Consider the following 12,696-nt stretch of genomic DNA (forward strand, 5'->3'; position numbering starts at 1 on the left):
AAACTCGTATAGGCCACATATTCTGCCGTTTCGAGACGTATGTTTCTATGACAACTCTCATGTGTATTCTACCGGCGAACAGCAAACAGGTATTTTATTGTGTTGCAGGCCTACTCGCTTTCACATATTTGCTGCAACCTCTAGGGCACTTAAAGCGTAAAAAAATATATTGTGAATAAACCAAGCTGGGAACACGATTGCTTAGGCTCTTGTTTAGTGTTGAGTGTCACGCACTTTTGCCCTTGGCCGCGTGGTGGCGACCTATTCCAGCCCAGGATCCTGCCCTTGGTGCCGGTATTCGCACACCCGCACGTCCCAGGGTACGTAGCAGATACTAAGGGAAGACGCTGGGCACAACGAACGGACTAGGCCAAATTATCCGTCCTCTTTGCTTCGCATGTGGCGGAATTTGAGCTGTCTGATTCTGCGGCGCAATTTCCTGCGCATCTATTCTCTCCCACGGAACGCGCAGCCACGGGAATCTCCCTTGCGAAGCAACTTGTTTATCGCGCGCTGAACGCGGCGCGTACCGACGCTGCTTCACAGCAGGTGTTTATTGAACGGCAGCCTGTTAATTGATTTCAGTAAAGTCGACAAAACGAACTCCTCCTTCCCACTGCGAGCTCATGGTGAAACAGCTTAACTTTTTAAGCGACTCGATCCAGAATACCTATGCAGACAAGTTGTGCTATTAACATGCAGTTAAGGTAGTTCTTTAAACTTAAGTCTCATTCCTCGCTCTCTCTCGCTCGCTCGCACGCTATTAAACAGACTCCTCCTTAGCGAGCGCCGGCTGTACACTGACTCACACCGCGTCCGCGAGCCTGGCAACCCATTCGGCGGATCGGCCGCGCTCGCGGAAGCCACGCAGCCCGGGCGGGGGGACGCGCGCGGTCTCTCAGCACTCTGGGGAAACTGTCAGTGCTGAGCAACATGTACTTAGCTCGGCGAGGGCGAACGCAATCCGACTCGCCGTGGACCATGTCCGGGCGTTTGTTCACAGTGAAGTGGAGAGCCGCATGGATTCTGATCTTTTCCGTTGTACACCTCGCAGGCGCTCAAGGTAAGGGCATGGTTGTTTGCAGCTGGACACGAATGCCACTTTGTGACACCGTCAGCCTGCTCTTAGGCTTGCATTAGCAGGTCTCACGAGCCGGAGACGCTGCGCTGGGCTTTTCTGCTGTAGGCGGCATAGCCCAGATAGTTGTTCCGTGCGATTCTAAAATATTCCATACGCCTTTTGTCAAATGTAACGGAGCAGATAACGTGATTTGAAAAATATACGGAGCGTTTGTGGGTGTAGAAACAACACGCGCAGACAGTTGTGGAGTGCGAACACACTACCATCCGTCTCAGGGTTTATTCCTAGTTGCTACTCCTCCGCATTGGGTCAAGTTCAAAGGGATGTGGTTGCCTAAAGCCCCAATCCCCCCCCCCCCCTTCTCTCTTACGAAAATGATTTCTGCTGATTTGTTGGCAAACCCTGAGAAAATCAGTGGCTCAATAGGGAAATAAATGAATAAACAATCAAATAAATGATTCCACATCTCCCTAGCTCTCTGAATCATGTGATACACACTCAAGTAACTGTGTGCTGTGTGGAGTGGTATGAAATACCCACGTACATTTTTAATCATACCAAAGTATCTTCTCATTCACTAAGCCTGTATGCATCGCTGCTTTCATACATGAAAACAGAAGGATGAGAGACAGACTTGGGGACACAAGGGTTAGAATGTCTGCTTTTTGGATGGCGTCAGAAATGACAGTCATTGTGTGCCACGTGCCTTTCTTTACAGTTTGGTCCAAGGAACATTTGACCTTTCAGCAGTGTGTCTTGCTGTGTCCACTGGGTGCTTTTGCCGTCCATTAACTGCTATAAAAAAATCAACCAGCTGTCCTGAGGCAGATGGTTGATATCCAGTCCTGCATGACGAACCTCATAGTCCCGGTCCCGGTGGCTCGTTTACCCTGAAGTGGCTTGGATCTGGCATTGTGCGCATAATTATCCAAATGCTCTACGCGTCGGGTCGCAAAGAGGGGCATATAGTTCTGTTGCTCCACCTACGAACGGGCCAGGGTGAGATCCACGGCGCAGGAGGCAGGAGGCTCCTGTCATGCACGGCACGGTGGCGCCGTTGCCCGTTGGCTTCCTGTCGCAGAGCGAAGGTGAGCGCAGCCCCTGTTTCCCGCCCTACGTCCCACCCTATGTCACATCCTGAGTCTGTTTTTCGCACCTCTCCGTGTTGCACTTCTTTCCGATTGGTTCCCTACGCTTTCCACCCTCCAGCTTGCCTTCATAGCCTGTGAGTGGCTTTGAGGGGGCTGTCGCTGCAGGTTATTATGGCCAGCCCCCTTTGGTAAGGCCAGCCCCCCCTCTGGTAATCAGGTGATGCGCAACCAGGCGCTGGGTTCCTCTGGAACTGAGCTCCTGGGAGGTTGCTGGGTGCCGTGACGCTGTATGCGGCGCTTGGGGCTCCTCTCAGGAGGAGGCAGCCAGTGTAGGCGTGTAGTTGGGAGACCAGCCGGGTCCTCCACTAAGGGTGGCATCAGAGACACTGGGGGCTCAGGAGCCTTGGGAGCTGCATTTACCCACAGTGCTCTCTGTCAAGGGGCCGGTGTACATGTTCTTGACCTGCTCGATAATAACCACTGGCAGCATGATGCCGTTGTCCATAGAACAGATTTACTGATGCCCACAAAGCCAACGCAACACAAAGCTCTCAATGAAAAAGTTGTTTGCTAAAGCCAGAGATGTCTCTCGAGAGGGTGTTAGTGTGTTTGCTGATTGTACATGTGTGTGTGTGTGTGTGTGTGTGTGTGTTTACCTAGCGACAAGCGTGCCTCCCTTGCTGTGTTAAACGGTTTGCTGTGCTTTAATTCACATGGAGAAACCTCAGACAGGAGTCTGCACATGAACCCACTCCAACAGGGAGGCACGCGTGCCAACCTATTTTATATTCACTTAGACAGCTCGCTGGAAACGGAAAAAAAAAAAAAAAAGAAAAACACCCAATGTGACGCTGCTCACTTCCCAAGAGAGAAATCAGCAAGATGATTCATGTGTTTGCGAAGATCTCTAAGAAAATCTTTGGGGCTTCTCTGTGTGATGCGACCTAATGTTTGTGCATGTGCGTGAGCATGCCGGCATTTGTCTCAGTGTGTTCTGAAGTAATCCAGATAGCGACGTTGACATTCTGCCAGTGCACGGCTGAATTTCCTAGTGGTGCATTATTGTGCCGCTTGACAGCTGTCTGCCATTTCGCAATCTTTAAATCTCACGATTACGTTTGATAATCCATCATGCTTAAAAAAAATGGAATTCATTTGAAATACTTAAATTCTTACGTGATTAAAAAGGTCCGCTCTGTTGCTCAGTCAAGATGCTACACACGCAGTCGCACACGCACAAGCCACACATGCTCTAACACATGATGCTAAGACATCACCACGCATTCATTCATACATGTGGACACGAAGCAGTAATGAAATGCAGGGGAGATGTACCCGATGTCCTGAAAAGTCACAACCAATCAAAAGGCTCATTTCAAGTTTAGATCCCCCCCCCCCCCACTAGCTGCAACAGGGGCATCAGCGGAAGCTTAAAAGCCCCCACCCAGATGAGCACCAGCTATTGGTTTTGATGTCCCAGATGGGCTGTAACGAGCAGGGAGTGCCATAATTATACGCACATACACGCACATGCATTTACCCTTGGTGGCATATTTATCGCCGTGCTGCAAACGTGACACTTATTTAATTACATGTCTTCTAGGCTAGGCACCCCCGAACGGGAACAGATGTCTCGTGATTTTTTGACAAAAGGCGTGCGTTTCTGTGAGTGCAGCTCCCTGGCCCGCAGCGCCGGGTGGGCACCTGCTGCCCCGCTCTGCTGCATCTACTCACTCAACCACGAAGTCTTGGTCACTGTCTCGGTCGCCCACCATTCATGCATCCAGCCGTGTCAGCTGGGGGTGGAGGTGGGGGTGGGGGTTGATTGTGAAATCGACAGGTTTTACCTGCTGCTTGGGTGGAGCTTTGGCCTTTTGGTTTCGACTCCGGTTGGTCAGTCAGGGGAGCCGTGATGGTTTGAACGCAGGCGCAACATCACGGCGACGTGTGTCCCCGTCTCCTTTAAAAAGGCCTTGGAACGTCCGAGACCGAGCTGCCGTGGTGCGTTGTGCAGAATGGAAGAGTAATCAGAATTGATCCGACTTCAGGGCTTGGCACGGCCGGGTAACGTCCGTGCTCTGCAGTGGCGTCCCCATCAGGGTCCATACGGGAATTCAAAATTCCCCTGCAAGAGACAGGTGTCATATTAAAGTGCTTTTCTGTCGGGTGCAATCAAGACCTTGTGAGATACGAAAGCGTCTGAGAAGAAAAGAAAAACAAAGAAAGAGAGGGATGGCAGGAAAGAGCACGGCCATAGATTACACGCCTGATGAGGGCGGCGTCCATAATGAAATTCTTGCCTTTAGAGGGAATTCATTATTTCGTGACTCATTCAAATCAAAGGGAATTGGCTAGAGTGAGTTTCCTCCCCCTTTTGGGTTGTTTACTGACGAGAGAGGGAGAAAGCCTTGGGCTGTAATGCACTTAATAAATGTTCTACATGTGAACTTGCTTGGGGGAAAGTCATGCCAATTTACCAAGGAAGCGGGAGAGTGCATTTCTGCAGCCGAAATGTGAATGGGTTCAAAACGCGCAGGTCGGTGGAAGGGGTAGAGAGAGGAAGCGTTAACGCGAGAACGGCTGCCATGTTCTTGGGCGTGTCCCCGCGTAGTTAGGGTCTGGAACACCTCGCCGCGCGACGGTATCCTTTTGGGTGGACCGTGGCCGCCGGCTCGCGTGGAATTGGCACGAAATTAGCAAGCCTCCTCCAACCATCTCAGCGCGGCTGAATCGCGCTAGGGACCGGCAGGAAAAGACGGCGGTACTGTGACAGCGTGTCATATGCTCGGCTCATACGGTCTCGCTTCGAGCCCCCCTGGGCTCTTCAGTGTAAACATTTAAAGAACAGAGCACGTCAGCTCAAGGAAAACTGCTGCAGAAAACAAAGCCCACTGCAGCTCCTCTCTCATTCTGTCTCCCCCTCCTGGGAAATTGGGAGTGTATTCTGGTGAATAAAGCAAAGAAGCAACAGCAAAAAAAAAAGACATACAGATAGAGGTATTGATAGAGAGATTGAAAAGGGGAGATGGGGAGATGGAGAGAGGGAGAAGGAACTTGCGTGCTGCATATTCCCCCCCCCCCATCTTCCCAAATTCATTTCAGTGGAACATAAATAAATAAATAAAACACACTAGGGCACTCAACCCATTTTTATGTACAAAAGAATGATCTCCGCTCCTGCGATTCAATTCCACCAAATGCAGCAAGAGGGGAACTCAATCCAGGTACAGCCAATCAGAAGGTATGGATAATTTCATCCGCTATACAGCCCGTGCCTCATTGTAAAACACAGCGCCGCATCCCAGCGGCAGAACGCTGGGTAGTTCTCTACCACAGAGCACTTCGCCTGCCACCCGGTCATCTGTACACACTTCATATCGCAGAACTGGCTATTGTTATTAGCTGTTATTAGTGGAATGAAATAAATTAGCTGGCTCAGCTATCGTCACAGGAGCCGGAGGAGGGGGACTTTGTGCAGCTGAATGTCTCCGAACCCACAATCTCTGGACTCTGGGGAGCTCTGGGCAGAAGTATGCTTCTTTCTAGATGTTTTTGAGGGAGGGCGACAGGAGGTTGCTTGTGAATCCACTACACGCACGAGGGCTGTGGGCAGAGGCTGTGTCTGTGGCTTTCTCTGCACTCCACCCCAGTGGCCCCAAAACATCCAACCCCCTCTCCCCCCCCTCCCCTTCAAAGCTGGCAGGCTGGCCTGGCTGGGAGCCCTGGGCTGAATACGAGTGTGTGGAGCCTAACAAACGCCGGGCCTCCATACAGTTTCACGTCCCCGCTGTTGGCCTTCCCTTTGTGCCCATCCGTCTTCTTATTCTTCTTTCCTTTCCCTGTGCCACTTAGCATGCTAGCGCTCCAGCTAGTTAGGGTGCCGCCAGCCCTGACTCTCAATAGGCCCCGTGCTGTTCATTTGCATTTCCTCATTGCTCATTGTTTGCACAACAGAAGTGAGCGTGGCTGTGGGGCGGGAGCGCGCGGGGAGGGGGCGGGGGCCTTCCCGCATACAGGCCTGAACCAGGAGGTGGCCCCGCCCACAACATCCCTGCCACGAGTATGTAAATGAGTCACCGCGGCACAGCCCTTCCTTCCCCGCAGTGTGCGTGGCAAACTTTTAATGGAGGGCTCCAGACATGGTGTGCCTTCACAGTTGGCTTTTAGGGAAGTGGTTGATGCTGGTATGTTGTTAGCACAAAACCTCTGAAAGTCAAATATCTCCGAAAAAGCAGCTGGCTGGAGAAACCTTATATTATTTATTTATTTTGTTTCCACCAAGGCCACTAATATGAGTGCATTGAAAAAATTGAGTTTCAGTGGACTCGTGGATTAGTACCAGTTAATTAGGCCCATTGTTATAACAGTGAGGTATGAATCAAAATAAAAAAATAAATAAATAAAGCAAAGTGAATTCCTCTGCACCGTGGGCTTGTACCCTCAATGATTTAATAAAAGCTCGGGGAGCTGTGAAAAACTGGGAGGTTAAACGTGCTCCCCGGCAATTTGCACCTCTCAAAGCCGTGAATGCTAACGGGGATAAAAGATTCTCGGCGGATATGTTTGGCTATTTATTTTCATTTCAAAGTGCAAAAGTAGAATCCGGTAATACTGCTTTGATGCATTTAAGCAGATGTGAAAACAGGCACCCAGAATCCTTGACTAGCGTAACCGGAGAGCCGTGAGCGCACGCTAGCTCGCGCGGCTACTCGGGCAGCCGAGGCGCTGCACCTCGGGCGCCATGTACGCCGTTTTCATAGCTGTCTGCCGTTTCGGGCGCTACGCTGACTAAACTCGCCATGTCCGCCATCTGAATCGATTCTGGTCAGTGGAGCTTAGAGGAGAGGAGAGCGGCATTTAATATGAACTGCCACAGTTGCCTGTTACACTGAGCTGCCAGCTCCTACAAACTTCTGACAGAGACTTTCGGATATGGGTTGTGTTATACGCTGCGGGGACGAGCGCTGACTTGGTGATTGACAAAGCGGCTCAATCCACAACACATCCTAACCCTAAATGTTTATGTGCAGCTGCTGTTTAAAAAAACAACAACAACAAAAAAAAACAACCCGTTTTTGTGTGTGTGTGTGGGGGGGGGGGGGGTTGTTTTTGTTTTTTAATTGGATGGTAAAAAAAATGCCTGTTTCTGCCATAACGATGAATGAGTTAGCACAGTGCATATGTGAATGAGTGGGCTGTTTCACCCACTTCTTTAGAAACTATGTCCTTTATAACTTTAACATTGCTATTGATTGGATTATTGTGACACCAATTGGCTGTGACTGAAACACCAAACAGGGGTCTTGGAGCATGCACCCACACACTGCAGATGAAACAGCAAAGCTTTATATTCTGGATATTTCAGAACAAACCAGTTTAACTTAGTGTGCCCTTCAGCAGGTTTCAGGACCCACACACTCAGTCTGCTCTGCCCTCTGGTCACCACTCAGTACAGTACAGCATAAAGAATGGCCTCATAATGGTGATGAACCTCCCACTGCTTCTGACAAGTACTGTGGACAAACAATGTACTAAATTTTGACATCTGCCAACCTGAAAGTGACTCACATATAATTACCCTGCAAGCATGTCAAGCGGAATTTATTCAGCTCTCTTTAAACCAGTTATTAGCAGTCAAAGTCGGATTAATATCTGCACAGACCGAGCATAGCGTGACTGGCCTCTCTCTGATGCGCCGTCCACACGCGCAGTAACCCGTGACTGCAACGCAGAGCCGACCGAAGAGTGTTGTCCTTCTTTTCTGCTTAGATGACTTCATATTTGATGGATGAGTAGATGAGTTAATATTTGTACTGGGATTTGTTTGGTCAGAGAGGGGAGTCTCACAAAGGATGCAAAAAGGCTGGCACTTCTGATTAGAGCAGAGGGACAGGAAAGGGAATGTGTGGGTGAGAGAGAGAGAGAGAGAGACAGACGGAGACAGAGAAAAGGATTGGATTGGATCTCCTGGTATAGAAATTGCTGCTGCTCACAGCAGCATAAATCATAAAGGTTGGAAGGATCCCAGGGGTAGCTAGGAAGCTGACAGCATGCATGAGTGAGCAGCATGTGTGAGCATGCAAAAGCAGTGGACAAAAGGGATTAGTGTGTCCACTTTGAGTCCTCAGCACATTTCCTTCAGCTCAGTCAGTCAGAGAGTCTGAGAGCAGCATCCGCTTTCACGCCACACGACAATACCCTCCACTCTCGCATCCCCTTTGGCCAGAAGGCCTGTCTTATATGTTTCTTGCCCTCTGGTAAGGTCAGACCTTCTCAATACAGTTTTATTGTTTCTTGTGAATGATGTAGTAGGACAAAGTTTGGGTCTGGTGCACTTTGACAAAGACAAGCATGGCATAGCAAAGGTCACGCTATGGGAAGGGAGGGGAGAAGTCGAAGAGGGTTGGGGCGCATGGCAGACAGAGTAAAGACATGATGGCTGGAGGGAGAGGCTGCTCACGTCAGTCTGTATCAGCACAGGACCTCGTGAAGCGAGTGAGACTCTCTGTCGTCGGGGCCTGTGGTGTGCACCGCAGATCAAAGGGTCCACAGGGCTGAGGGGCATGCCGAATATGTACAGGACACAGTGTGCACACACACAGAGGCATACATGCACATTTGCACGCACACACACACAAGCAACCCAGACGTACGCACGCATGCAGGCACCAGCATGCGCACACACGAATGCAAGCGTACCCAAACACATGCCCACATGTGCATGCATATGCAAACACACACACACACAACCTGTAATCTAAGAGTCATGAGCATGCTCACAGCCACGTAGCACAGCATAGCCTTAGCCTGCTCTTCTCTTTTCACTGTCACGGTAACAAAGACGGAGGCTTTCGCTGTTCAGTGCAGACACACTGACGTACAACTCTGACGGACGGCACGGTGCGTTAGCATTTCCTTAGAAAAGAGCAAACTCTCAGCATGCCAACGGCCTGCAAGATGAGCTGATGGCTCCCCTGACCTGTCTGTTGATCCGGCCGCCGCCATTAAGGGCCCACGCCAAGCAGCTCCGCGCTACGGCCCCATCAGCCCCCGGCTGCCCTGCTGCTTTCCGTATGCAAATGTCAGGGTGGTGGCATCATAATCACTGGCATCTGCATGCCTTTCCCTAGCCTAAAAGCCTGTTTTATTTATGGAGTCCAGCGCACAGCTTGGAGACAACGGGATTGTGGAGGAGCAAAAACCGCCCATATAGTCTGGGGAAGGCGTCATAAAACACCTCGTTAAAAGACTCCGCCCTTAATAGAGCAGCGGAGATGGTTCAAGCTCTCTGCTCGTGCTCCCTTTACTGGATGTGTGCCTCTCAAACGCAGCTGTATTCATTAGTGATGAATTTAAGGGGCGGCGACAGAGAGCTGTCTTGTTGAGATGCAAATGCTCTAATGTAACAGTTAAAAGTTTATCGCGATTTTGCCGCGCCGCTGAACTCCAGTGCTGTCGGCGAGTGACTCTGCAAACGGCCTGACGTTCCTCACTAAGATCAGGAGTTCACCTTTAGGTGCAAGAGCTCCTGGTCACCCACCACCCATATGCTTATGGATTATCTCGCTGGGAATTATAAGGAGTACCTGTGATTGGTTCTTCTTGCCCATGACTTGGAGGCTTTGCTTGTGCGCCAATTGCACCTGTTGGATTTCTATGTTCACACCTTCCAATATTCTCGGCAATTAAGATCCAGCCATAAAGTCCTTATGAGGCAGAATAACATGAAGGGTCCAAAAATGTTGGGGGGCGTGGGGATGGGGGCTAATTAATTCTCACTAAAAATACCGATTTCTCATTTCGCAGCCTTTAAAATGGCTTTTTGATCTAGAGTTACACCGTTTGCGCTGCTCATCTTCCTGTTACGAGAAGTGGGAGCGTATGGTAGGCATGGAAATCAAAAGCAATTGTTGCTTGACAGGCGCTACCTTTCGAGTGATTGCCTGTGTTATTAATTTGTGGGATGAGTATTGCTGTCACGAGCCTGAAACGGCAGGGCTGCATTAAAGGAGCGCCGTTATGAATGACACTCAAGACTAATGAATATGAATACATTTATAAAAATAGACACGGAGGGCTTCTGAGCACTAGATTGGGAGTGACAGCCACATTGACTAGGCTGGACTGATGAGAGAGAGAGAGAGAGAGGGCCGAGTCGCAGGAGATGAAGACGCACGACTCGCACTCTCTCTCGCTCTCTAGCTCACACACACACACACGCACACACACACGTGAAGCCATGCATTGCGGTGAATACTGAGTGTGGCTTTGAACCTGCATGGCTCTTTCCTTGTCACCTGGAAGAACTTGTGTTGCTTTACTAATATCGCTCCTCTGTTGAACTGTTATTGATAGCTGGTTACTCCTTGTACCGTCGCCCCCCGCCCATGATTTAAGGAGATGAGACGCTCCATTCCTCATGCCACATTTAAATCGCACCTGAAACATCTTGCCATTTTTAATGAGTGACGCTGGCAAAAAATAAGACACAAGCTGCAGCTGCTAATTTCCATGTCCCCAGACTCCCGCTATATCAATCAGCCGTGCGGAGCGTCCCGCAGATAAAAACATACATCACCAGCCTCCTTTCTCGTGGCTTCTCTGACATTTATGCTCATAACCATTATCTAATATTGCTCTGCCTATGACAGCATATTAATTCAAATGGTTGCAGAATGACAGGGCATTTATTGATATTAGTTTACAAATGGAAGTGAATTGCTATATCTCGTAGACATAAGCCAGAATGTTTCTCTAATGAAGGGAAGCGACGCTATTGTTCTTTCCACCGTCTCCTTTAACTTTTTTACAAACTGTCCACTGAGGTTAAAAATGAAGAAGGAAACAGCATACGGGTGCCCTCACCTGCGGCGGTGGACTGACGTGCTTCAGGGACTGATCTTTACAAGCGCCACCAACGATTCTCTCCCTTCGGTGCATGAAACCGAGCTCAACGATGCACACACGCAAATGCACACAAACGAGCACATAAGCAATGGCCTTTGCGTGCGGCAGTTCACGGTCCTCTGGTAATTATCACGAAATGGCTTTTTCTCCCCTCACAGAAAGCATGATGCCAAGCATGGAAGTTCTGCTGGGAGCAGAGATAATCGAGATCACAAAACGCTAATATGCAGATGGGCTCATCCGGGCTCTCTCTAGGGAGCAGTCTTAATTGATTAATTGTAGATGTTTATTTGATCAGTTGCGGCTTAGTAAACCAAGACGTTATTTGCCAAGCTGTTCCGCGTGGGAGCATGTCGGTGTGGGTATGAATGTATATTTATTTTTAAAACTTCAGTTATTCTTTTCTGTTTTCTGCCATTTTGTTCCCTCATCATGTAGGTGTGCTGTGGAACTGGAGTACTGTGTGTTGGGTCCTTATAACACTCAAGGACATACAACTCTTGAGGATTCAACTCATGGCAAAGACATCCAGCGTTAAGAGCTCTTATTAAACGCATTATTCTCATGTGTTTAATATACACTGTGTCTCTGCAGAGACAGAAGGCCTCCTGTATTATGTCTTGTGCACTGTTGGCTGTTTGCACTGGCATAGCTAACGTGACAGTGCCACATGATGGTGTGATTAATGTCCCTGTTAAACTGGTACACTAATATAGGCTGAAGGACACATATCGCAGATCAGACACCGAGACTAGTTAGCACACGGTATGCTTAGCAAAGATCAGACACCGAGACTGGTTAGCACACGGTATGCTTAGCAAAGATCAGACACCGAGACTGGTTAGCACACGGTATGCTTATCGCAGATCACACACTGAGACTGCTTAGCACACAGCATGGTTATCACAGATCAGACACCGAGACTGGTTAGCACACAGTATGGTTATCACAGGCTGGTGGCCTGCAGTGGTAGAGTTGCTTAAAACTTGGTTGGAGAGGTTTCTTTTATGCAATGTAAAAGATCATCACACTTTGGTCATTTTATATAGACTACTCGATTTGGGTGGTCATTATAAAACATCAAGTGCACTTACACTTGTAAGTTCTCTTAACTAAGCCTGCAACTGCTCTTAGAGAAACCTGGTCTAGTACTGAGGAGACCGCACTACAAAGTGAAATGGGTTTTTCTGAAGGAAGTTAAAATGATTATGCAAGATTAATCAGCGAGGTACACAAAGCAATACCCTTAACTAATCTGAGACCATTTTTGAACTGCCATGGTTTGGACTGAATATAAGTCTGGTTTTAAAAAGGTCCAGCTCTTGAGTCATTTCCAAGAAATACAATTTTAAAACTGTGGTGGACAGTTTTTCACATTCCTGCTTTACAGATAGTGGCAGTATCAAGTGAAATTTAATATATGTGACAATCAGACAGATGTACAGATAGATAGATGCGTTGTGTTGATGTGTTGTAATGTTACAACGGTACTGACTTCCTTATGCTAATGTCCTTGCTCGTGAGTCAGTGTATCGTCCTGTCACATATCAACTGTAATGGCTGTCCTGTGTGACTAGGGGCTTGAATCATAGCGTCACGTACCACTGTCATGTAAGC

General features: G+C 48.8%; 1 protein-coding gene across 4 annotated transcripts in view; it reads left to right on the forward strand.

The window, feature by feature from the left end:
• The first annotated feature begins 716 nt into the window (after positions 1-716).
• sdk2a (sidekick cell adhesion molecule 2a) overlaps positions 717-12,696 on the forward strand; it is a 76,247-nt gene continuing 64,267 nt past the window's right edge. The window contains exon 1 of one of the 4 annotated variants that reach the window (XM_081711344.1): positions 717-1,063. In XM_081711344.1, coding sequence (XP_081567470.1) covers positions 934-1,063 — 130 coding nt within the window. In that variant the 5' untranslated portion in view covers positions 717-933. The remainder of the gene's footprint in view (positions 1,064-12,696) is intronic. The other 3 variants (XM_081711342.1, XM_081711343.1, XM_035532457.2) reach the window with 3 other exon arrangements.

This window comes from Electrophorus electricus, chromosome 3, assembly GCF_041902795.1.
Source record: "Electrophorus electricus isolate QZ-2024a chromosome 3, ASM4190279v1, whole genome shotgun sequence".
Taxonomy (NCBI): domain Eukaryota; kingdom Metazoa; phylum Chordata; class Actinopteri; order Gymnotiformes; family Gymnotidae; genus Electrophorus; species Electrophorus electricus.